This window comes from Crocuta crocuta, unplaced genomic scaffold, assembly GCF_008692635.1.
Source record: "Crocuta crocuta isolate KB4526 unplaced genomic scaffold, BGI_CrCroc_1.0 scaffold218, whole genome shotgun sequence".
In the NCBI taxonomy this organism is placed as follows: Eukaryota; Metazoa; Chordata; class Mammalia; order Carnivora; family Hyaenidae; genus Crocuta; species Crocuta crocuta.
The window spans coordinates 7,400,823-7,427,243 of NW_027533170.1; the positions used below are offsets into that span (position 1 = coordinate 7,400,823).

Sequence of the window (26,421 nt, forward strand, 5' to 3'; positions counted from 1 at the left end):
TGACATGTCTGAGGTCCCCAGGGTGGTGCCTGGGCTGGAAGCAACCTCAAGGGACCCCCAAGCCCACGGCACTACCCCCACCGCCTCTGAAGTCACCTCCTCTGGGCACCCCCACCTACTGACCTGTGGGCGCCTCTTAAAAATCCCTGACCTATGGGGGCCTCTTAAAAATGCCCACCCCTTGCCAGGGTCTCCCATGGCATGTGGGGGTGACACCAAAATTCCCCTGCACAGGGGCACCTGGGTGGCTCAGTCGGTCAAGAGTCCAACTCTTGATTTTGGCTCAGGTCATGCTCTCACGGTTCATGAGTTCGAGCCCTGCATCAGGCTCTGCACTGACAGTGTGGCACCTGCTTAGGATTCTCTCTCCTTCTCTCTGTGTCCCTCCCCTGCTGTGCTCTCTTTCTCTCTCAATATAAATAAACATTACAAAAAAAAAAAAGACAAAAATTCCCCCCACAGCTCTCCTGCGTGGCCGTTGCCTCACTATTGCCCATGGCCGTGGCCTCAGGACATTCACGTCCATCACCATGTCTCCAGGCCATGGCTTCATCAGCCTTGCATGACCGTGAAACCTGGAAGCCTCTCCTCATCCTTCGCCCTCCCTGGTATCCGTGACGGCTCTCCGCCAGCTCCCTTCCAAGCGCTTCTCACGCTCTTTCACTATTATATCCATTTCTTTGTGTGCCGATTATTGTCTGCGAGCCCCGCCAGCAAGGCAGGTCCCCGACAGCAGGGACCCCCGCTGCCCGGCGGGTCGTTACCACTTCCGAGTCCTTGGCACCTGACTTTGGGGCACAGGGGTTGGGCCGCGGCGGGTGCAGCCTCTGGAGTGGGACGCTTGGGCTGCAGGGGGCTGAGCAGCCCTGAGCCATGGGTAGGGTGGAGGGCTTGGCTCAGGCCGTCCAGGGGTCCCTGCTGCGAAAGTGAAGTGGGCCGCAGGGTCTCTGGCCGACCGCGTCCCCCCACCCAGCGGCCGGCCCCATTCTGCGTGCAGCCTGCAAACGTGTTCCAGGCCTCGCCCGGGTCTGTTGGCCTTGCTGTTAGGAATGTGGGAGCAGTTAAATAAGAGCCAGATGACTTGGGAAATAAATAAAATGGGTCAGGGTAGAGGGTTCGCCGATCCTGTGGCCTCTTTATCTGAACCAATGTTTGTAGCCCAATAGGGTTTCCCAAACCAGAAGCTCCTAAGCCCCTCTGGGGGAATAAACTTTTCCTGAGTGTTTCCCGAAGGGTATATTCCTGGAAAAGCACAGTGGGAGGAGGATTTCCCACAGCCTGGCAGGTGCCCAGCCCACATACTGGGGGGAGGGGGGGCGGCCTTGGTGCCTGAGGCTGCCAGGGCCACATCCAGCGGCCAGCCCATTCCTGCTCCTCTGCGTTGCTTCTGAACTCCTGGGTCCCACCCTGCCTGCTCCCTTCTCTTTCCAACAGGCCTGGCTCTGACCTCTGCCTCTCCCCACTCAGGCTGCTCCAGGTCAGGGGCCCTGAGTCCTGACCCCTGGAAGCCCAGGCCACCATGAAGACAATGGTCTTTGCCACGCATCTCTGGGGCTCCCTCTGACAGAGCAGAGAGGGCCAAGGGCTTTGAAACCGAGTTTACGGGTGGATGAAATGGAGCTTGCAAATCCAGAGCCGGTAACGAGTCAAAGAGCTGGCGCTTAGCTCAGGTCTCTGGCCCGGATTTAATTAGGCTGGGACAATCAGTGAGTTACAGAGGCCTTAGAATCCTAGCCCTGAGGAACTCTAGATCTGGAGCAGATGCCTGCTGTCTCTGAGGCAAAGAGGCTCCATCTCTGCCTCTCTGGACTGTGCCGGACAAAGACTGAGTGACACACTGTGCATGTGTAAAGTGCCCAGGACAGCAGTGGTACAGAAGAGGCACCAAAAACCAACACTGGCTAGAATTACAGAATTCTTTTTTTTATTTTAATTTTTTAATGTTTATTTTTGAGAGAGAGAGAGAGAGAGAGATTGAGAGAGAGAGACAAGGAGATCCAGAATTTGAAGCAGGCTCCAGGCTCTGAGCTGTCAGCACAGAGCCCAACGTGGGGCTCGAACCCACAAATGGTGAGATCATGACCTGAGCCGAAGTTGGACATTTAACCAACGGAGTCACTCAGGTGCCCCCTCTTTTTTTATTTTTAAAGTTTATTTATTTATTTTGAGAGAAAGAGAGAATCCCAAGCAGGCTGCATGTTGGCAGTGCAGAGCCTGATGAAGGGCTCAATCTCTTGAACTGTGAGATCATGACCTGAGCCTAAACCAAGAGCTGGATGCTTAACTGACTGACCTACCCAGGCACCCCATTAACCACTATATTTTCTCATAAGGATTTACACTTTTCCCTCTTCCATGTAGGTCTACGACCCGTTGGGAGTTAATTTCTGTGTATGCTGTGAGAGCTTCCCCGGTGGTCTAGTGGTTAAGATTCGGCGCTCTCTGTGTATGCTGTGAGGAAGGAGCCCAGCTTCGTTCTTGTGCATTTAGATATCCCAGTACCACTGAATTGTTGCATATTCTGGGAAAAAAATAAAGGCATGGTAAATGTAAGGATTTCCTTCTGGAATCTTAGTTCTTTCTGTTGACCTATACGTCTTATGTCTATACCACACTATCCTGATACTACAGCTTTGTGTTAAGTTTTAGAATTGGGAAGTGTGAGGCCTTTACTTTTGTTTTGCCTTCCCAAGGTGTTTTGGCTCTTCTAGATGCTTTGCATTTCCATATGAATTTGAGGATGAGTTGTCAATTTCCAAAAACAAAACAAAACAAAACAAACCCCAAAAATACCCAACTGGGATTTTGATAGGGATTGCATTGAAACTGTAGACTAATTTGCGGGGTATTGCCAATAACATTCTGTTGTCTTCCAATCCATGAATATGAGATGTCTTACCATTTGTTTAGATCTTTTTAAATTTTTTGCAACAATATTTTATAGTTTTGTGCAGTGTATAAGCTTTGCACTTATTTTATTAAATTCATTACTGAGTATTTTATTCTTTGTCACCCTTTTGTAAATGGAAGTTGTTATTGCTTCTCAGCCTTTTGACTAAGATCAAGTGTAAATGGAAATTGTTTTCTTAGTTTCATTTAAACCTTTTATTGCTAGTGTATAGAAATACAATTGAACTTTAAAATACTGATCTTGTATTATGCAGCCTTGCTGACCATGTTTATCAGCTTTTATAATTTTTCTGTGGATTCTATGAATAAATAAATAAATAAATGTGTGATCCAAAAGACTTAACATCATAATCATTAAGACAATGCAAAATGAGACCACGATGAGATATCACCTCACATCCATTAGACAGAATGGCTACTATAAAAAAAATAGTGGCTCAGTCAGGTGGGGGTCCAACTCTTGATTTTGGCTCAGGTCATTATTGGGATCAAGCCCCGTGTTGGGCTCTCCACTGACAGTGTGGGATTCTTTCCCTTTCTTTCTGCCCCTCCCCTGCTTGCATATGCACATGCTCGCTCTCTCTCTCTCAAAATAAATAAACAAACTTAAGAAAAAAATCAGAAAAGAACAAATGTTAGTAAGGATATGGAGGAATTGGAACCTTTGTGCTCTGTTGGTGGGTTTATGTCTGGCCTCTTGATTTGGATTCATTGGTCTAGGTGCTTAGAGGTGTGTATTTTTATACCAGCACCATACTGTTTTAATTACTATAGTTTTATAGTATAGTTTGAAATCAAGACGGGTGATGCCTCTGGCTTTGTTCCTCTTTCTCAGATTTCTCTGTGTATTTGGGGCTTAAAAATCCATTTACATTTAATGTAATTGCTCAGAAGACAAAATTTATGTGTGCTAATTTGCTATTTAATTTCTCTATGTTTTATGTCTTTTTTTGTTGCTCTATTATTCTGTTACTGCTTCTTTCTTGTTAAATAGATATTTTATAAGCATACCAATTTAATTCCCTTGTTTTCCCTGGAGTGGTTTCCCTGGAGTTTATAATTATCATCTTAATAAATAATCTGGTTTACATGAATAACAATTCACTTTCAATTGTAAAAAATACTTGGCTCCAATAAAGCTGTGCTTGTTATCTCCTTCTTTGTACTTTTTAATGTACTTTTATGAAATTACTATTTTACATGTCATAAGCCTATTAACACAGTTTTATCATTATTGCTTCATGCAACAGGCTTTTAATTCAGAAAAGAGAAAAGGGTTACAAATAAAAATTCACTTATACTGTCTTTCATATTTACCTATGTAGCTAACCAGTAAAGCTCTTTATTTCTATATGTGGATTTAAATTACTATGTATTTTTATTTCTGACTGAAGGAATCCCTTTATTGTGTGTCGAGCAGACTGATAGAAATCAATTCTCTCCATTTTTCGTTTATCTGGGTGTGTCTTAATTTCTCTTTCACGTTTGAAATATTCTTTCGCTATTAATTTCTCTGCTAACAGGTTTTTCCCCTCACCACTTTGAAAATGTTATCTGCATTGACTTTTTAAAAATTTTTTTAAATGTTTTATTGAGAGAGAGAGAGTGAGCGTGACCAGGGGAGGGTCAGAGAGAGAGGGAGACACAAAATCTAAAATAGGCTCCAGGCTCTGAGCTAGCTGTCAGCACAGAGCCCGATGCAGGGCTTGAACCCATGAACCATGAGATCATGACCTGAGCTGAAGTCGGGCGTTTAACCAACTGAGCCAACCAGGCACCACTGCATTGACTTCTGAGTCATGCTTTTCATAATTTCCAAGGAGAAATCAGCTATTCACCTTATCAATGATCCGTTTTCTGTGAGGAGTCATTCCAAATTTTCTCTTCATTTTTTTTTTCCTTTTGGCAATGTGGCTACGAAATGCTTAGGTGTGGATCTCTTCTGAGTTTATCCTATGTGGAGTTTGTTAAGCTTCTTGGATGTGTAGATTAATATTTTTGCTTATAGTTGGGAAGTTTTGGTCCACTATTTGCTCTCATATTCCTTCTGCCTCTTTCTCTCTCTTCTTTCCTTTCTCAGGATTTTGTTATGGGTATATTGGCACACTTGATAGTTTTCCCACAGATCTCTGAGACTCTGTTCATTTTTTTTTTCATTCTTTTTTGATTCCTTAGACAGGATCATCTCAACTGACCTATCTTCAGGTTTGCCAATTCCTTCTTCTGCCAGCTCAAATCCACTGTTGAGCCTGAGTGAATTTTTCATTTCAGTTATTGCAATTTACAGCTTCAGAATTTCTATTTGTTTTTTTTAGTTTTTATTACTTTATTTTATTTTTATTATTTTTATTTGTTTTCATTGTTTATTTATGAGAGAGAGAGAGAGAGAGGGAGAAAGAGAAAGAGAGAGAGAGAGAGAGAGGAACAGAACACAAGCATGGGAGGGGTGGGGGGGGCACAGAATCCAAAACAGGCTCCAGGCTCTGAGCTGTCAGCACAGAGCCCAATGCAGGGCTCGAACCCACGAACCATGAGATCATGACCTGAGCTGAAGTCGGACCCTTAACTGACTGAGCCACCCAGGCGTCCCTATTTGGTTCTTTTTTATTTTTATACTTTTTATCTATTAATATTCTCCATTTGGTGGTGCATAATTCTTCTACTCTCCTTTAATTCCTTATGGTTGGTTCCCTTTAGTTCTTCAAACAATTTATAACAGTCAACATAAAATCTTTGTCTACTGAGCATCTGGGGTTCCTCACAGACAGTTTTCATTGTCTGCTTTCCCCCTTTTTCATTGCCATACTTTCTTGTGCATTTGTGTGTCTCATAATTTTTTGGTAAAAACTGGGCGTTTGAGACAGTCTGATGTGGCAACTCTGGAAATCAGCTCCCCACCCTCCTTTCCAAGATTTGTTGTTGCTGTTTATTGTTGCTGTTGCTCTTTGTTTGTTGAGAGGTTTTCCTGGACTAATTCTCTAAAGTGTATACTCGGGGTGTGTATACTCACAGTTCGTGAATTTGAGTGCTGCATCAGGCTCTGTGCTGACAGCTCAGAGCCTGGAGCTGCTTTGGATTCTGTGTCTCCCTCTCTCTCTGCCCCTCCCTTGCTCACACTGTCTCTCTCTCTCTCTCTCAAAAATAAAATCATTAAAAGAAAATAAAGTGTAACTCTCTGTCATATGCAGCTCCTGAATCCTCTCTTGCTTAGCTTCATGATCAGCCTGGACAGAGTTTTCCTTTAATATCTTGGCCCAGTAAGTCTTGCATTCTGTGCCAAGGGGCTCTTCCTGTGTGCTGGAGCACAACTTCAGGTGCCACCAGGTTACAGCCCTGCCTTGGCCTTTACTTTCTGCTTGAGCAGGGCCTCAAAGTCAGCTGGAAGCGAGAGACCGGGGCTCTCTCAGATCTTTGGTGGACATGTACATAGCCTTGCGCATGCATGTGCTTTCGAGATTCCCTAGAATATGCTGGAACCTTTCAAAGCCCCTTTGAGTGGCTCATCCCCTAGATTTTCATTTAAGCTTCTGTACCAGCTTCTTGCTTGTTCCTACTGGTATTGCTACCGTAGGCAGCCGGAATGTTAAACAATTGCTGCTGAGTGTTTTTGGCAAGCATTATGAGATAGAGCTTTTCCCAGTGAGCTCTGCAGCAGGCCAAGTAAAGACAAGTCCTATGTGTGAGCTTTTCCTAGAAGCGGATAGCGGGTGACAATTCTCTATGAATGAGCACTTGGGGAGCCTCAAATGGTTTTTCTTCCTCCACAGCTGCTACTTTTCACAGGTGCTGTGGTTGTGAGATTGATGGTTTTTAAGGCTACCATGGGGCTGGGAAATGGTCAAGTTAAGATGCTACAAACCTCCCTGTTCTTAGCAAGATATTTGTCTTGAATAAACATTTTTTGGGTTGTTACCAGATATTCATTTCCAGAGCTCTGAAAAGGTCCATTTTTTCCCGCCTAGTGTTCTTGCTGCAGATTTTCAGAAGTCTTTATTCTACCATTCCAGAAATGCTTCTGTTACTGAATTTTTAGAAAGGGTTTCTTGGAGTCAGGATAGATGAAAAACCTTAACGTTGACATGGCCAGGCTGACCTGTGCGACTGTATGTGGTATGTGGCTATCTGCTAAAGTCCTAGTTCTTTTTTTTTTTTTAAAGATAATCATTTTTTTTTTTNACCCAGGCGCCCCCCTAGTTCTTTTTTATAATATAATGTTTACTAATTTTTTGAGAGAGAGAGTCAGAATGTGAGTGGGGGAGGGGCAGAGAGAGAGGGAGACACAGAATCTGAAGCAGGCTCCAGGCTCCGAGCTGTCAGCACAGAGCCCGACGTGGGGTTCAAATTCATGGACTGTGAGATCATGACCTGGCAGAAGTCGGACCCTTAACCAACTGAGCCACCCAAGTGCCCCTAAGATCCTAGTTCTTAAATCACAGAAACTTCTGGAACTCTGAGACCTATTTGTCTCTGCAGGTTTAGCACAGGCATCAGCCAAACAGCATTAGATTGGTCCCTCCCTGTCTCTTCCTGGTTCCTAACCCATATCTTCCCTTTGCCCACAGCCCACAGATCTCCCTTTCTCTCTTCCTCCTCCCTTTTCTCCCTCCTTCCTGTCAACAAGCATTTACTGACCATCTCCCAAGTGCCTAGGGATGCCGTCCCAGCTCTGAGGAGCCCATGCTTTGGGGGAGAAGGACAGGTGTGCAGAACGGACCACCACAGCCAGGTACAGAAGTGTTGGGACCTACGGAGGCATCTGGGGATGGGGGAGCCGGGGAGAGGGGATGCTCTTGGGGAAAGGAGGGTCTGGACGGAAAAAGACCCTGGCCCAGGTCCCTAGAGAGAGTACCCAGAGTGCAAGAGCAGTGCTGGGAAATGGGGGGCAGGCGGGGTTGGAAATCCATTCCAATACGACAGAGACGCATAAACACTGCAGGGCCCTGGAGGCGTTTCCCTGCAAAGGCTCCTGCAGGCAGGGTCAGCTCCGTCTGCAGGTTTGTGGCCGCAGCAGCAGCAGGAAGGCATCTCGGCCAGATTACTGGCCCGCCAGAGAAAGAGCCTTTCTCCCTGGGCCACAGGAAAAGGCCTGGTTTGTACAAGGGAAGGCGCCACAGCCAGGATGTGCATGTGCGCGAAACTATCTGGAAATAAACAGGAGGCCCAGCCCAAGCTGATCTCAGAGGGACATCTGCTCTGTGCTGCTCATCCGTTCCCTGACAGGCAGAGGATCAGGACCCCGCGTGGGAAAAGGCAGTGAAGGGAGCGGGTGCTGCCCTCACCTTGTCTGGCAGCTGACTTTAGACAAGACACTTCTCCCCTAGGAGTCTCAGTTTCCTTATCTGCAAAATGGGGATGATAACGTATTCTTATCTTTTGCAGGGCTCTGGGAGGGTCACATGAGATGAAGGGCTTGAAAGGACCCAGCACAGAGGCCCAGTAAATCCTTGTCTTTCTTTGACTTTTAGATTGTGTCAAACCTGAGTCATAATTCAAATGGACTTTTGAGTAAGTGGAGTAACATTATACTTCGTCCTAACAAAAGTCACTGTGTATTAAAGGACATCAGAAACTTACAATAAAATGCAACAAAATCTTTTACGAGGGTAGAAAGGAGGACTGAGTGATGAAGTGTGTTTTTGGAGAGCTGGTGGGGTGTGTGTGTGTTGGGGGGGTGATTACACACAAAACCAGTAAAGGAAAAAAAACAGTAAAGAAAAGTCGGGGCAATCTAACACAAAACAGTCTTCAGCTCTGGAAGTCAGAGCAAGCAGAGAACTGTGAAGGGCACTTCCTAGCAATGAACTCTGGGGAGTTTATCTGGAAGTCCTCTATATAAGGACTTAGACAAAGGCAAGCACGCAGCAGTAGGAGGGGCAGGAAGCCCAAGCCCAGCGCCAGGGAGAAGAGTCTGACTCATGGAGAGAGAACCTGCCCCGTGTCCCCCCGGGGTGCAATCTGCTTGGGGTCCTCTGGGTGGTGGGTCCCTCCAGCATCACCAGCACGCTCTCTTGGTGAAGTTGCTTAGGGGCTGAGCATGGGTGCGTTCGTTCTGTGCATGTGCGTTCCGGGAGCCTGCTCTGTGCTGGGCTCTGGATTGGGTGCTGAAGACCCTGGATGTGGGGGGAGAGCCCCCAGCCAGTGGGGCTAGAGAAGGCTTTTTGGAGGAGGTGCCTGAACTAGATTTAAGGGCAAAGAGTAATGCACTTGGGCCAAGAGTCCAGGTGGAGGGGGAGACTGACCTGGACTTGGCGTGGGGGACGGGGAAGGGGAGGGGTCAGAGATGCTGCCCCCGAGGTTGCACAGGGAAGTGGTGGCTGGGAGGTCTCCCAATGATGATGATGGGCAGCCAGAGGAGAGCAGGCGAGGGTGCTGGGTTCAGGGGGGCAACGTCCAACCTCCGGGCCCGGAGACGACTGGGGTGGAGGCATCATCAGCGTCACAAGAGAGCTGGAGCCACAGGAGTATCAGAAAGGACAGGAGAGGGTCTCAGGCAGGCTGGTTTGAGAGGCAAGGGTCCCAGAGAACAGGCAGAGAGGAAGGGGTGGGAGATGAGGGAAAAAGCACAGGACAGAGCTCAGCCAGGAGGCCTTGATGATGGAAGACAAGCTGGGGAGCTGGGGTGGGGACAGGGTGAATGGAAGCTTCTAGAAGCTTCTAGAATGAAATGGGGTGTGCAGAGGGAGTGCATTTTGGGTGAAATGAAGGTGGCAGGAGGGTGTGGCAGGAAGGGGGAAGGGGCCCATCTTGGGGCCCTGCCAGGTCTGGGGAGGGCAGGGGACACACGCTGGAGGGCTGTCTGGTGCAGAGAGACAAGGGTTGGTGGCCCCCACAAAGGGAAGAGGGTGTTTCAGAGGCTGATCATGACATTCAGGGAATGGCCAAGGGCACAGAGGGACTGTCACTGGGACAGCAGATGCCGAGAAGCCAAGAAAGGTGGTACCGGACACTGTGGCTGAGGGGACAGTGGCCAGTTGGGAGGGAGAGGAAGACTTGGCCCCAGGGCCATGTGTCCCGCGTTATGGAGGGCGGGTGCAGGGACCGGCACCTCCAGCCAGGTCCCAGGTCCCGATGAGGGCAGACTTCCGGGTCTGGGTTTGGAGGAAACTAAGCCAACCTGGGACTCACCAGGGTCGCCTCTTCTTCCTGCCTTGCCGCGCCGTCCGGGGGGACCTGGACAGGAAAGCAAGGACGGACTGGTTGAGAAGGGAAGCCAGTGGGCTTGGGCGCAGCCCCTTCCCCGCCCCACCTCGCACCGGCCTCCATCCCCCTCACGTTCCTGGTTCACTCCGTCTCTCACAAGTCATTCCCCACCCGAAGAGACCAACCCCCGGAAATGCAGGAGGCAGAAGAGTCTGGAGCAGAGAAACCTGGTGTGGGAGAAGAATAAAGCTGAGGTTGAGAGTCCTCTTACCAGAGCCCTGACAAGTGCTTTTTAATATCGCCTAACATAAACCATCTGAGACCACACACGCTACAGAGACACCGTCGTGGCCTTCCTAATGCCTGAACTCGGTACCATCAGGCGCTGTCCTGTCCACTGACTGACTATTCTCCTTCGCCTGCTAGAACCTTCGGTGCCTCCCTCTCCCACAGCCCCGGGGAAGCTGCTCAGGATTTATCGAACGTAATTGCCACACCAGTGTGCAATGTCCTCTCTCCATGGGTTTGCTTTTTCTTTAAGGTTTATTTATTTTGAGAGAGCGAGAGAGAGAGAGAGAGAGAGAGAGAGCGAGAGAGAGTCCATGAGCTGGGGAGGGGGAGATAGAGAGGGAAAGAGAGAGAGAATCCCAAGAAGGCCCCCAACTGTCAGTGAGGAGCCCAGGGAGGGGCTCGAATTCCCGGACCACGAGATCATGACCAGAGCCCAAGCCAAGAGTCGGATACTCAACCTACTGAGCCACCCAGGCGCCCCCCTTCCTGGTTTTTAAGCCTTTCTGGATTTGTGACGTGGACCAATCTGGCCTCTGCCCTCTCCCCGCTCTGCCCATGTGGGTCCCCCAGACTCAGCAGCCACAGTGCTGACCAGCCCCTCTGCCCCAGGTCAGGAGTCCCCTGGGGGAAAAGGTATGCCGAAGTGAAGTCAGGTGTGCTGGACTGCCATCTGAGATGCCACGGGATACCTATCCTTCCACGGTGCCCACACGCTGCATGGCGGCCTGGTGGGGGATGGGCAGGGCAGATCCACAGATGCACAGGCTATGACTGCACTACAAGAAGTGCCCTTTCCTATAAAAGTCAACCTTGAACTCCCCCCAGAATCCCCCAGAAGAGCCACAGAGGAGAGACTGAGGCTGGCCATGAATCAGGTCTGAGGCAGGATGGTTTACTAAAGCATTCACATGTATGAACTTTCCTTCCTTTCTCCTGTTTCACACGTGCAGTCATGGTGTGCCCCTACCCAGGGATTGGGAGCGGGCAGAGAAACAGAAGCTGCCCTAGGTCAGCGGCACTTCTAGACTTTTGTTCTGCAACAGTCCTGGATGAAGAGGAGGGAGCATCTTTAAGGAAAAGAGAGAAGACAGAGATTCCCCTGGATGTGGAGGACGCCCCTTTACGTTATATTAGACCCTAAAACCTTTGCAGGCCTGGGGGTGGGGTGAGGATGGATTTCTTTTTAATGTTTATTTATTTTTGAGAGGTGGAAAGGAGAGAGGGAGACACAGAATCCGAAGCGGGCTCCAAGCTCTGAGCTGTCAGTGCAGAGCCAGACGTGGGGCTCCAACCCACGAACCACAAGATCATGACCTGAGCCGAAGTTGGGCACTTAACCGACTAAGCCACCCAGGTGCCCTGAAGATGGATTTCCTACCAGCCTCGTGGACTGGGGTCTGAAGCCAGCACGGTTAAGCATGACTTGTTAAAAATGAGAAACACAATATTTCTTGGATTCTTGAGTTTGCAACTCAAACAACTGTTTATTGTGTCCAAAGACACGATATAAAATTTACCATTTTAGCCATTTTTAAGTGTATTAAGGGTACGGTATGGAAGTGGTAACAGCAGGCGCATCTTGCACTGGAGCTGTAGGACTTTGCCATCTTGTGGGATTGTATACTCTCTATATGGAACAACTAACTCCCCAGCCCCTGACAACTACCATTCTACGCTGTTTCTAAGAGTTTGCTTGCTCTAGGTGTCTCAGAGGACACAATCACAGAGCATTTGTCTTTTTTGTGACTGGCTTATTTTACTTAGTGTAAAGTCCTCAAAGTTCATCCATGTGGGAGCAGGTGACGATTTCCTTCTTTTTTTTAAGGCTGAATAAATATTCCACTGTAAGCATACACATTTTTAAATTTTTTTATTTATTTTATTATGTTATGTATTTATTTTTAATTTTTTAAAATGTTTTTTAAAAATTTATTTAGTTTTTGAGAGAGAGAGAGAGAGAGAGAGAGAGACAGTGAAAGCAGGGGAAGGGCAGAGAGAGAGAGACACACAGAATCCGAAGCAGGCTCCAGGCTCTGAGCTATTAGCACAGAGCCTGGTGCAGGGCTTGAACTCACAAGCTGTGAGATCATGACCTGAGCTGAAGTCAGACGCTCAACCGACTGAGACACCCAGGCGCCCTTACACATTTTGCTGACACCTCTTAATTTTGTTTTGTCTTGTTTTGTTGTGTTTTTTTGATACTGGCCACCGAAATGGGTATGATGTGATATCTCACTGTGGTTTTAATTTGTATTTTCCTAATAATTAGCGACGTTGAGCATCTCTTCATATACCTGTTGGCCAAGTGTATGTGTATGTCTTCTTTGAAGAAATGTTTATTCAAGCAAGCCTTTTGCCCACTTAAAAAAATTTTTTTTTGGGGGGCGCCTGGGTGGCTCAGTCGGTTAAGTGGCCAACTTCAGCTCAGGTCATGATCTCTCGATTCATGAATTCAGCCCTGTGTCGGGCTCTGTGCTGACAGCTCAGAGCTTGGAAACTGCTTCAGATTCTATGTCTCCCTCTCTCTGACCCTCCCCTGCTCGTGCTCTGTCTCTTTCACTCTTATAAAAAAAAAAAAAACAAACCTTAAAAAAATTTAAATGTTTATTTTTGATGTTTATTTTGTCTCTCAAAAAAAAACATTAAAAATTTTTTTTAATGTTTTACTTATTTCCGAGAGAGAGAGAGACAGTGTGAACAGGGGAAGGTCAGAGAGAGAGGGAGACACAGAATCTGAAGCAGGCTCCAGGCTCTGAGCTGTCAGTAAAGAGCTTGATGCAGGGCTTGAACTTGCAAACTGTGAGATCATGACTTGAGCTGAAGTCAGATGCTTAACTCACTGAGCCACCCAGGCACCCAGCCCTTTGCCCATTTTTCAGTTTTTCCAGATTTTTGTGGTGGTTGTTGAGTGGTTGAGTTCCCATATTCTGGATATTAACCCCTTACCAGGCATGCAAATAATGTCTCCCATTCTGCAAGCTGCCTTTGCGCTGTTGAGTTTTTCCTCTGTGGCACTGAAGTTTTTAAGTTTGATGTAGTTCAATTTGCCTGTTTTTGCTTTTTTTGCCTTTTTAACCTTTTGAGTTCATTTTTATCTACAGTGTGAAGTAAGGGCCCCGTTTCATTCTTTTGCATGTGGATACTTAATTTCCCAACACCATTTGTTGAAGAGACGGTCTTTTCCCCACTGTGTAGCCTTGACACCTTTGTTGAAGATCATTTGACCCTATAAAGAATGCACCCCCCCCACCCCTGAGTTTTGAGAGCAGAAGCTCATGCCTGTTACGTGGCCCTTGATCTTCCTCGATACTGGACACAGCCCTTGGGTTTTGTGCTGGAATCACCCACGGGCCATGCTGACTGGGTGAGGCACTCTCACAGCGGCCTGGCGAGGGATTTGCAGCTTTTGGAGCATCTCCAGGTCCATGACCTCAGCTGGGGCCTGTGATGCCCATGCCGCTCCGTCACCTGCCAACCCGACCCCTCCCCACTGACACCTCCCCAACATCTGAGGCCCGCTGTGGTCAACACACACATGCCGGTCTCCTCCCCAGCTCCTGCGTGGGGCTGATGGGGCCTGGGAACCTTGTGCAGTTGGCCTGGTGTGAGGCCTTCTCTCCTTTCGGGGCACATCTGTTTTCAGGGAAAGTGAGAGTGTGGGAACATGAACCCCCAATGACACACACGGCGCCACGCTCCTCTGCTGGTAGGAGGGAAACGGCCCACGTTCACTCGCAAGGCCCAGCGCCCTGGCTTCTGGCTTCCGGGCTTTTGCCAGCCACGGAGGCTCATGCTCGGCTTGGCCTCAGGCTGAGCTCCAGAAGGACGTGGCAAGAAAGGGGCCCGGGACTGGAAGAGTGAATGGGGCTCTTCCTGGGCCTGAGAGCTAAAGCACACGATGGCTTCCTGCTGGTCACTACTGGGTCTGACCGTACAATTCTCCATCTTGCGTTAACTCAAGCCAGATGAAGACGTTTGCCTTTGCCGAGGCAGCTGAACTAATGGATTTGTCTGGTGGTTCTCCCAGGGGGCATGGTTATGCAGAGGGCTCGATGAAGAGGGGTGCTAAGCAGGCGAGCAGCTGCCCAGGCCAGGTGGGGTGCCCCACCTCCCAGAGGCCAGGGGCAAGTTCCGAGCAGCCCTGTAGAGTCTTACGGGACTCCCAACTGAAAGGGCCTCGGTAGAGCAAGAGCCTGATGCCTTTGAACCGTGTCCGAGGCGAACCCAACCCAGACACTAGAGACTCCTGTGTGAGCAACTCAGAAATTGACAACTGGTCAACCCTTTGTGCAAACAAGCAAAGGAGGGCGGCGGGGGTAGGGAGGGGGAACCTCTCCCACGGCCAGCACAGACTCAGACATTCAGGCTGCCCTGAGAAGCATCTGGGAGTGTGTCTTGAGTGGCCTGTTTACATACAGATGGGGAAACTGAGGCCTTCAGGGGGAGGACAGGTCTTGCCCAAGGAGGCTCTTGGAAAAATGGTTTCAAGCTGGAAAATCCGCCCACGATGAAGGCCAGCGCCCGCCGCTCTCTCCACCTCTGCGCGGGACCCATGCAGCACTGGGGCAGGGGGCTGGCAGCTGTGGGGACCCCAGTGTTTAACTGTCACAGTGGCACCTCGGAGGTGTCCTTCCAGAGGCTGTGGGCAACAGACACCAGCAAAGCAGTGGCTGTGTAGGACGGGAAAGACACGACTGACATGTAAGCTGTTCCCCTGAAGGAGGTTACTCAACTTCTCTGAGCCCTAGGTTCCTAACCCACGAGGGTGAACTTTCAGTGGTGACGGAGTTATAGCTGCCTTGCAGAACTGTTAACCGGAGAGCTGTCAGCAGACGCACAGCTCAGGGGGCACAAACAAGGTGTCTGCTTGGGATCCCAGTAAGTAACCGGCCGGGCCTTCAGAGTACTCGGTCCTGATATGAATGGGCCCTCGTGTGTCCCCCAGGGTGGGTAAAGCCTGAGACACAGTAGCTGTACTTCAGGGACTTTGCGGGCAGGGCTTTGTCTGGGGATTTTCTGTGCCACTCATCACGGTCTGTCTAAGAACCTGAGATGCAGGGGTGGGGTGGTCTGGGCATGGGGTCCCTCAAAGGAATCCTGCTTTTTCAGGCGAAGCCCGGGCTCCACTCCGGGTGCCTGTGACTGCCATCTGCACACGAAGTAGCCACGGAGCAGGATGGTTTTCTCAAGCGCTGTTCGAAGCCCGACAAAATGGAACTATTCCTAATTCATAAAAATCCCATCTCTGGTTGGGCTGGAGAAGTCATGCCACCGACCAGCTCCAAAGGTGGGGGGAGGCCGAACCCCGACAGGGCTCCCTTGGATGATCTGAAGCCTGAGGATGTGGCTCTCAAAGTGGTGGTCTCCTCAAGCCTCGATGGCACTCACCGCCCCCAGGACCCCTCCTCCAGCTACGTCTGCCTTTTGGCGGCCCTGGGCCACACTGCCAGGCCACGCAGGGGACAGCCTGCCCAGTCTCCTGGGCTGTGTGGGTCGCTCAGCCCTCTGCCCTTCCCAGGCTCCTCCCTCCCACCAGCCCCAGGGCAGGAGGCTTTCTGTCTAATTTACCTTATTGAATCTACACAGTTCCAGAAAGCACATTCATCCCTTCCCACACTCTTCTCCCTAAAGATAATGAGGCTCAGAGAGGTCAAGAAATGCTGTCAGAGGCAACAGCCAAAAGGTGGAAGCAACCCAAATGTCCACAGATGGGTAAATGGAGGAAGAAAACGCGATGTGTGCACACCACGGAATATTATTTAGCCCCAGAAAGGAGAATATTCTGACATGTGCCACGAGATGGGCAAACTTTGAGGACATTGTGTTAGGCGAAATCAGTGCATCACGAAAGGACAAGTACTGTTAAGATTGCCGTATTATGATTACCTCCCAGGTATCTGGAGTTGTCAAATTCATAGAGACAGAAAGAAGGGTGGGTGGCANTAACGGGGACAGGGTTTCCTCCTGGATGGTGAAAACGTTCTGAATTAGATCGTGGTGATGGTGATACGACATCGTGAATGTACTTCATGCCGCTGAATTGTAGCACTTAAAAACCAGTTACAGTGGGGCGCCTGGGTGGCTCGGTCGGTCAGGCATCCGACTCTTGATTTCGGCTCAGGTCATGATCTTGCAATTCCTGAGGTCAAGCCCCGCCTCGGGCTCTGCGCTGACAGCACGGAGCCTGCTTGGGATTCTGTCTCCCTCTCTCTCTGCCCCTCCCCTGCTTGTGCAGTCTCTCTCTCTCTCAAAACAAACATTTTAAAAAAACCCAGGTAAAATGATAAGTTTTATGTTGTGTGTATTTTACCAAAATTAAGAAAAAAAAAAATGTTCCCAGGATGCTCAGCTCCCAAGGGCTAGAGCACGACAGAGAACTCAGGGCGGCCTCACAGAGCCCACGGAAATGTCATTGCCAGTGCAGCCAGGGACTGGAAGCTGTGTGTCTACTGAGAGCCTGGCACCTTGTAGTCAGAGGGGACAGTGGCGTCCCCAAGGTCCCACAATGAGGAGATGACAGAACAGGGATTTGAACCCAGGTGTGTGTGTGACTCCAACGGATTGTCCTATCAACTCCTCGGTCATTGTGACCAAGGCCAAGTTCTTACCATCATCCCAGGAGGTGGCCATAACCTCCTGCAGTCTTCGGACCTGGCCTTTCTCAAGGGCACTGGAGGCCCCTTTATCTGACTTCTTCCCAGAACTCTAGGAGGGGCCTGGGGGTCAGGGGGTGTGAATGCCCCAGACCTTCAGTCTGGCGCTCCCTGTGGTTGCCTGAGGCCCCAGGGCATCGTGGAGGTGCGCGCTGAGCGGAGAAGGCTGGGAAGTCCGTGGATCTGAGCATCTAAGATCAGATCACTGAAACACCTCCCCAGATAATTGTTTTATAAGTTTCAGACCAACCTCAGAATTGGAAACTCTTGCCCGGGGGAGGGGCACGTTCTCCCTGCTCATTTCCTGCTGGGGTAATGAAGCCCTCTGTCCCTTGCAGGAGCGGGGGCAGGTGCATCCTGTGGCCACCTCTGGGAGGGCCTGGGGGATCTGGTGCACGTGCCTGGAGCAGCCGGCCAACCGGCAGGTTGCTTGGCTAGCACCGAGGGCCATGCCGTCCTCTGGGAATTAAAATCACAGCACACACAGCTCATTCCCAAAGGGGTTTATTGTCCTCACAGGCTTCACGATCTGCCACGCTACTGGGAGCCCTGCTGCTTTTTGGAAGGTCCTGAGGCAGTCTGGAAGAGCCATGCCACAGGCTGCTGGGCTGGTAGGGCAAACGTGTCCAGGCTGGAGATGGACCCCCACAGCCCAGTGACCAGACCTGGAAAGCCCATTAGATATCACGCCATTCACCGATGGAATGAACAGGCCCATCTCGGGGGGCGGGCTGGTGGGTGACCCTAACCTCACGTTCACAAAGGGCCTCGAGTATGGACACTGTTGTTCTCTCCAAAGGAGCTGAGAGTCCTGGAAGGCTCCAGAGCGCCCCCCCCTCCCCTGGGAGTGTTTAATAGAAGCAAGAGAGGCGGTGCCATTTACCAAGTGCTTTATGGCTGGTACTGATCTCGGTTCAAGGTATGAACTCAGCTTTTCTTCACATCGAAACTATGAGGAAAGCTACCATTATCATCTCCATTTTATAGATGGAGAAACTGAGGCACAGAGAGATGAAGTGACCCTCTGAGTCTTACAGCCAGTAGTAGGTGGGGCCGTGCAGTATAGACCCTGAACCCGGGCATCCAAATCCTGCTGCCCACTCCCCACACAATGCTTGTTGATGGTGAGAGGTTCAAATAGTCTACAAGCTCTTGTACCTTCTTGGCGTTTGTTGTTCTTATTTTATATATATATATATTTTAATGTTTATTTATTTTTGAGAGAGCAAGCAAGCAGGGGCAGGACAGAGAGAGAGGGACAAAGGATTCGAAGTGGGCTCTGTGCTAACAGCAGAGAGCCCAATGAGGGGCTCAAACTTACAAACTGGGAGATCATGACCTGAGCTGAAGTTGGATCCTCAACCCACCGAGCCACCCAGGCGCCCCTGTTATTAGTATATTTTTAATTTTTTTAATGTTTATTTATTTTTGAGAGACAGAGTGTGAGCGGGGAGGAACAGAGAGAGAGGGAGGCATAGATTCGGAAGCAGGCTCTAGGCTCTGAGCTGTCAGCACTGCAGAGCCTGACGCGGGGCTGTAACCTATGAACTGTGAGATCATGACCTGAGCTGAGGAAGCCGGACACTTAATCGACTGAGCCACCCAGCTGCCCGAGCCACCCAGCCACCCCTACTATATTTTTAAAAATACTGGGAACCACACAAAATGGAAAGGGCCTGGGGATAGCTCTCAGAGGTCTGTGAATTAAACAGTGAATTAAAGGGCCACCTGCTGCCGCAAGCACTGGGGGCCTGGAATGACTCAGGCCCAATTTTGGCATGCCCTCCTTACTCCATCTGGAGGGCCTCCCCTTTCCAGGCTGGTTCCCCTCCCTGAGTCAGGAGAGGCTTTAATAAAGCATTTAAAACAGGATCAAGGAGTTCAGACCCTTTACTCATGCTGGTGGCACACCAGACCCAGGAACCATCTCCCAAGGGTCCTGAAGGCACAGAAAATCCCAAGCAGGCTCCAAGCTCAGCGGCGAGCCTGACGCGGGGCTCGATACCATGAGCCTGGGATCATGACCTGAGCCGAAATCAAGAGTCGGATGTTTGACCGACTGAGCCACCCGGGAGCCCCGCTTCTGCTATCCCTTTAACACTGATCATAACTCAGAAGTGTAGAGATGATTAGCCCTGATTACAGAGCAGGAAACTGAGGCCCAGAGGGAGGTGACCTGTCCGAGTCACAGAGCCACTCGGGGCCAAGAGCTGGGCTCAGGACTGCCAGGGCTCTTGCCCGCACCGAGGCTGCCCTGCTAAGTGCCTTATTTTTGGGGGAAATGGGCACTTAGAAACCAGAACTAAAAATACGGAACGTCTCCTCCAGATGAGAGAGCGAGAAGGACTTAGAGAGGGGAACACAGGTGGATGGTTTCAGAGTGACGGGGCTCGCGGAAGGGCTTCGGCTCCAGGCACGTGTGGGGCTGTGTCTCAGTGCAGAGACGTTAGGGCACTTCTTGAAGGAGACTTCTGAGCGACACATGTAAGGTACATGGGTACCCCATGCTGGGGCCACCCGGTCACAGGCCATTTCTTGGGTGTGGCAGGGTTCTCTCCCCACTGCCCTTGACTCGGGCTACGGAGGGGACTAAGCAAAGAATGAGGGTCCAGGAGACACCATGGGACACCCCTCCCGTGGGGCTCAGGGCATCTCTGAAGGTTGAAGGGGTCCTGACTAGCCAGCCGGCCCGGACTGGAAGGAGAGTGCAGACAGGGACTCCCCACGCATTCCCGGGCTCTCAAAAGGTGGAGGTGGAGAGGTTACCCTGAATACGGAGAGAGCTGGTGCCCAGGCAAATGAAGACCCTGGGTACAAAGAAATTGTGGCCACCTGGGGCACTGGCCGTGGGTCGCTGGTATTGGGTGCAAGAGCTTGGCTTGGTGCTCCAGGGCCTGGCCAGACCCAGATCTGTGCTCCTGCGAATCAGCTTCTCCCCAGAGCCTATCATCTCCTGAGACTCTGTTTCCTGTTGGAAAACAGGCTCCAGAGAGGCGCACACAAACCAGCACCCCCCAAATATGCCGAATTCCTCAACTCCCCGTTCACCCCAATGCCTTAATCACTGACACATGGGCCAGCGTGTAGCCCTCCGAACTTAATGAAGGCCAGGATTTATGGCTTTCAGAGAAGGAAAAGCTTTTTATTTTATTTTATTTTATTTTGAACTTAAAAGCCATTCACACGAGCTTTGATTTTCATGAGAATGCCTCATAACCGGCAGGTTAACAGCCCCACCCTGTCCCACGCAGAAGGTTCTAGAAAAGGGCAGCTGGAGGTCTTTGGAACGTGGCCAGCATGGTGTGGCCACGAACTTAGGCAGTGGCACTCAGGAAGAAAGGTGGCCACTTAGCCCGAGCCACCTGCTCCATGGTACCTGACCCCGTGGGCCCTGGGCCTTGGACTCCTGCCTCGTTGGAACAGGAAAACAAAGCTCTCTGGATGGAAGGTCATGCCAGCCCCCAGGAAGGCCTAGGATGCTTTAACTTATGCATCTAGTAAATATGGGGAGCTGGTGGGCGCTAGGGTGACCAACCACTGCAGTGTGCCCAGGACTTTTCCAGGGCTTTTAGGTAAATTGGGAGAAGTAGTCACTCCAGTGGGCGGCCAATAAGGAAGGAGGCTCTCAGCACCGCTACCCATCACTCCCCAGCCCCTGCCACACAGCCCTCCTGCTTCTCGAATTCTGCCAGGCCTACTCCTGCCTCAGGACCTTTGCATATACATCTTTACACGGGTGACTCTTTGCTGTGCGTTCCCTGATGACCTTCTGAAGTGCCCTGTCCCCAGGGACTCTCCGTGATATCTTCCTGTTTTTATTTTCTTCCAGCCACTTCTCTCTATCGAAATGACCTAGCTTATTGATTGTATTGGCCTTTTAGGATTTATGGTTTCTGTCTCCCCCGTAGAACGTCAGCTCCCTGAGGACAGGGCTCCTGTCTACTGGTTCATGAATGGGGCCTGACACACGGGCTGGTGCTGAACAAATGGTCAGGGCATGAGTGGACTCTGTTCTCGTTGCAGGAGAGCCCCGAGGTCCTAGGACCTTGACGACGGACAGCAGGAAAGGCGCAGAGCCCTTCTTAGCCTGGAAGGAGGAGGAACATAAACTCCGAGGCACCTGCTGGCTGATGGGTGTGCGGCTGGACCTCACGTAATTCTCACGGTGGACCTGTGGGGGCAGGGACAGTAGTGGCCCTTGTTACAGAGGGGGGCGGACAAGGGCTACCCAGAGTCAAGCGGCCCCACAGCCGGGGCTGACTGACGGGACTCAAGTGCGAGGAAGCTGCCCCAGGTTCACAGACTGCAGCCATAGAGGAGCCAAGAGCCAGTGCGAGAAGATTCGAGGCCCCACCCAGGGGCTGCTCCCAGCACTATTGACTCACACTCTCAAGGGGCCTCGAGTAATTCACCATTTGTTTTTCTTGACCCCCAGGGCCAGGGCTGAGGCCCACACTCTGGCTGGAGTTTCAGCTGTCAAGAGCCGAGTCTGCCTTGACTCACTCAGAGGCGACTCCACCCACTTCCCTGTGGCCCCATGTCCTTCGTTGAGGAGCGGCTCCCTGCCCTTCGCTGCTGCTGGGTCCTTACTGGGCGGGGGTGGGGACCTGCCCTCCCCACACACTCTCAGATGGTGGGGTGCCGGCCATGTTTAGGGCAGCGTTAGCATCTAAGCAGCTTTACTGAGTTAGAATTCACTTACCACAACCTTTGCCCTTTTGGTATATCACATTATAGTCTTAAACATTTTTATTCTCTCTCTTTTTAAAAAAATGTTTATTTATTTATTTTTGAGAGAGAGGGAGAGAGGGAGAGCGAGCGTGAGCCAGGGAGGGGCAGAAAGAGGGAGAGAGAGAGAATCCCAAGCAGGCTCCGTGCTGCCAGCTCGGAACCGGACGTGGGGCTCGATCCCACGAACTGTGAGATCATGACCTGAGCTGAAATCAATCAACAGGTGGATGGTTTACTGACCAAGCCACTCAGGTGCCCCTCATTTTTATTATTTCTTAAAAACTGTGGTAAAGTAGGCATAAAAGTGACCGTCTTCACCGCTGTGAGGTTGAGCGGCACTAAGAAGCTTCACACTGTTGGGCAACAATCACCCCCATGGGTCCCCAGAACTCTCTTGCCTGGCATAACTGAAACTCTGTCCCCATTAAACACCAGCTTCCCATCCCTGGTCCAGCCAGCCCCTGGCCGCCACCTCTCCCCTTTCTGTCTCTACGGATTTGTCTGTTCAAGGCACGTCATATACATGGGATCACACAGTACATGTCCTTTCGTGACAGGCTTGTTTCATTCAGTCTGAGGCCCACAAGTTCCATCCGTGTAGCATGTGTCAGAATCTCCTTCCCTTCTGGGGCTCCTGGGCGGCTCAGTCGGTTACGTGCGCAACTCTTGATTTCAGCTCAGGTCACGATCTCAAGGGCATGAGATTGAGCCCCGAGTCGGGCGGTTCTCTCTCAAGTGTCAGAATAGCACGGAGGCAGAGTCAGCCACCCAGAGTGCCCTGCGGGGGTTCATCTCTAGAGGCAGCGCTCAGAAAGTGTGGGCAGGTGCATCCACGCACATTCCTGGGGTGTGCGGGGTAGATGATGATGGTCTTCATTGACACGGTGAATTCAGAGGGAGAAAGGAACTGGGGACAGGGACCGAGGACCCTGGTTTACGCTGTTCAGTTACCTTCCACCAGCACTGGTGAGGGACTTCTGTCCCAGCTCAGAATAGCCAGTGACTCGGAGCATGAACTCTGGCACTGGCCCACCTGGGCCAAATCCCGGCCTTGCCACTTGACGCCGTGTGACCCCAAGCCAGTGACTTGCCCTCTCTGAGTTCATTTTTCTCCTTGATAGGGAGAGACAGAGGGTGGCTGTGAAGATTACATTAGGATTGAGATGACAGAGCTCAGAATGGCACCCGGTGTACAGTAAACGCTCACAAACCCTAACAGTAGTAGGAGTAGAAATAACCTCTGGTGGTTTATGAGTTTTGCAAACTCCCCACTGGCCTCCAGCCTCCGTCCCCCGGGCACGCAGAAGGCAACAGGGCACCATGGGAAGGACCTGAGGCTTGCAATATTTTGTAGGAAACAAAATGATGTTTAAAGAGAGAAAGAAGAGGGGCGCCTGGGTGGCTCAGTCGGTTATGTGTCCGACTTCAGCTTCGGTCATGATCTTGAGGTTTGTGAGTTCAAGCCCCGCATCGGGCTCTGTGCTGACAGCTCAGAGCCTGCTTCGGATTCTGTGTCTCCTCTCTTTCTGCCCCTCCCTCGCTCACTCGTTCTCTCTCTCAAAAAAAAAACTAAAAAAAAAACGTTAAACAGAGAGAATAAATCAAGCGGTTTTCAAGTGTGTTTGCTGGACCAGCAGCAACAGCATCCTCTGGGAACTTCTAAAAAAATGCAAATTCTTGGGTCACTCCAGCTCTGCTAAATTTGAAACTGGAGTGGGCCAAGCCCGTGACTCCCCCTCCCCCCCACCGCCTTCTCAGAGCAGTAACTGACTTAGGAGCTGCCTGAGTCTGAGGACACCCAGGGGTCTCTGGCTGGAAAACAGCATGTGAATAGATGGGGCTGGAGCCCCAAGCAGAACCCATTTCTTTATCTTAAATAAAGAAAAAAGAAAAAAAGCAAAGAAAAAAAAAGCCAGTGTTTTGGAATTGGATACAGCTAGGTTTGAATCCCAGCTCTGCCACACACCAGCTGTGTGACTTGGGACACCTTCCTTCTCTCTAAGCGTCTTTTGGTTCATCTGCAGGGTAAAGTAACTCCCACCTTCTTGGCTGGCGTAGAGGGCACACTGCCTGGTACACAGCAGGTCTACAGGCAGAAGCCCCCTTCCCTGCTCCCCACGGGATCGCAGCACCCCTCCTCCAGAGCTCTGGGAAGAGTCAAAGGAGAACTGACATCGCCCTGTTCCAGAAGCCCGGCGGAGAGTTGTGCGCAGGACCTGGGGTTCACTAAGATCCCAGACTCCACCTCCTAATACCATCACCCTGGGGGTAAGGACTCTAATATCTGAGTTCTGGTGGGACAAACGTTCGGGGTATAACAAAAGTGCAACACGGAGGAACCTCGAAGATGTTATGCTAAGTGAAATCGGCCAGACACAAAAGGACAAATCCTGTATGATTCCACATCAGTGAAATGGCCAGATATCTAGAACAGACAAATCCATAGCCAGGAACTAGATCAGAGAGTACCAGCAGCTGGGATAAGGGGGAAGGGGGAGTTAGTGCTTAATAGGGGCCGGTGATAAAGGTTCAGAACCGGACAGTGGTGATGGCTGCACATTATAAATGTGCCAAATACCCCTGGAACCATAGTACATTGAAGGGTGGTTTAAAAGGCACATTTTACGTGATGTGTAATTTACCAGCATTTAAAAAAAGGAATATAATAACAGAATGTCATATAAACATATGATAGAAGACTGTAAATTATTCAGCCTTAAAGAAGGAGATTCTTTTTCTTAATGTCTATTTTGGAGAGAGAGAGAGAGAGAGAGCACAAGTGTGGAAGGGGCAGAGAGGGAGAGAGTGAGAGAAAGAGAGAGAGAGACAGAGACAGAGAGAGTGAATATCCCAAGCAGGCTCCGTGCTTTGACTACAGAGCCCGATTCAGGGCTTGAACACACAAACCATGAGATCATGACCTGAGCTGAAATCAAGAGTCAGACGCTCAATTGACTGAGCCATTCGGGCGCCCCTGGCATTTTTCCATGTCTTTCTGGAAGCCTCACAATGACAATGTGGCAAGACACGATTACTCCCCCAATCCCCCCACGTCATTGCTGTGGAAGGGCAGCACCAAGAGGTTAAGTGACATGCCCCAAATCACAGTCAGCAAGAGAAAGAACCAGAGTCGCCTCCACTCTGTCCCTAAGGGGTCCCTACCAGCAATTCTCCATGGGTCAATGGTCACAGTCACAGCCTCCTCCAGGGCTCTCCCGTTTCCTGTCATTCTCTACCCAGCAATCAGGGTGGTCCTTCTAAACCACAAATCTGATCACACCACTTCCCCTTTAAAGCTATCCAGGGGCTCCCCACTGTCCTGGGGACACAGCCTTTCCGGCTGAGCCAGGCGCCCCCTTCTGGCTGGCTCTGCCCATCCCCCACTGAGCTGTCCTCCATACATGTCCCCTGGCCCAGCTCTTGCTAGAACACCTGGCCCAGAACAGGCCCTGGCCCCTAAGCTGTGTTGCTCATATCTCCAAATGTCCTTTCTCCCACTTCTTGCCTGGAAAACTCCTACGCACCCTTTAAGACCTAGCTAAGACACGGACTGCCTTCAGAGAAGCCTTCCTCGCTGCCCACTCTTGGGCCAGGGATATTGACTTGCTACAGTACTTGTTGGTGCACTGGGATGGAGCGGTCTGCCCATCTGTCCAGTCTGCCTTGGTCCTGTGAGAGTGGGCTCTGAGGCCCAAGCCGAATCCAGCTAACCTGGACCAAGGCTGATCGTCACCAGTGGCCCGTAAAGTCCAGGGAGTCCACCAGCAACTGGCATCTGATCTCAGGTGGGCACTGGAAAAGAAGATGCACTTTTTCTCCTTTATTGTTAAGCACCTGTGTCTGTCAGGGTTTCCTGGCCAAGCCCNAGGTCTTTCTAGCCAGGGCTGCTGGAAACCACTTGGGGCAGACGGAGCCCGGGGAAACTGCTCTTAAAGGCTCTCTGGGGACAGCCCCAAGCCCCCAGATAATCAGCCACATGTGTGTGGGAGACAGGCCTGGTTTTTTTCCCAAGGATTTATGAGAAGGGGGGGGGGTATACTCATTGACCTCCATTTCAGGAAAGGCCTCTTTCTGGAACACTTGCCGAATATTCCATCGACAGGAAAGCACATATGCTCCCCGTCAGCCTGCCTGACATCATCATACCCGGCATATGTTTCCTGTCTCGTGCGCATTTTAGCAACTTGCTTTGGGGGCTGCGTCTATTTCTGAGGGTCCCCAAGCAAAGCTCCGAAAGAAGCACTTAGAATTTATCCTTCAGGAAAGCCGTCACTGCTCTTTCCAAACAGACTTAGAAGTGGGTTCAAAGTTTATTTACAGTAAAAAAAATTTTTTTTAATAGACAGAAGGAGAGTGTTTGTGAATTCTTTCTCCCAAGCAATCCTCCTTGGGACCCTGGGAACAACACCTCTGGCTCACAGACACCGACACTGAGACGGTGAGCCGACGGGGTCGGCTGTCTGCTCAGGCGGTTCTCGAATTCATCCTCCGCTTACTCACTTGTGCTCTCTCCACCTCCATCCCACTGTCATGCTTTTCCTTCTACTCAGGCACTGTTAGCTCATCATAATTCATTCATCCATGTAGCCCTCCGTGGAAACACGGCTCAATACATGGCATTGGGTAATGAGTGGCTTTATTCATTCAGACAATCAAATATCCACCTGCATATTGTTCACCCATTCATCCATCCATC

At 50.5% G+C, this 26,421-nt stretch overlaps 1 protein-coding gene across 1 annotated transcript in view; it reads right to left on the bottom strand.

The window, feature by feature from the left end:
* Positions 1-26,421, bottom strand: part of COL23A1 (collagen type XXIII alpha 1 chain) — a 311,043-nt gene that overhangs the window by 51,310 nt on the left and 233,312 nt on the right. Inside the window, exon 2 of the mRNA XM_077746329.1 lies at positions 10,036-10,080. Within this exon, the coding sequence (XP_077602455.1) occupies positions 10,036-10,080 (45 nt within the window). The remainder of the gene's footprint in view (positions 1-10,035; positions 10,081-26,421) is intronic.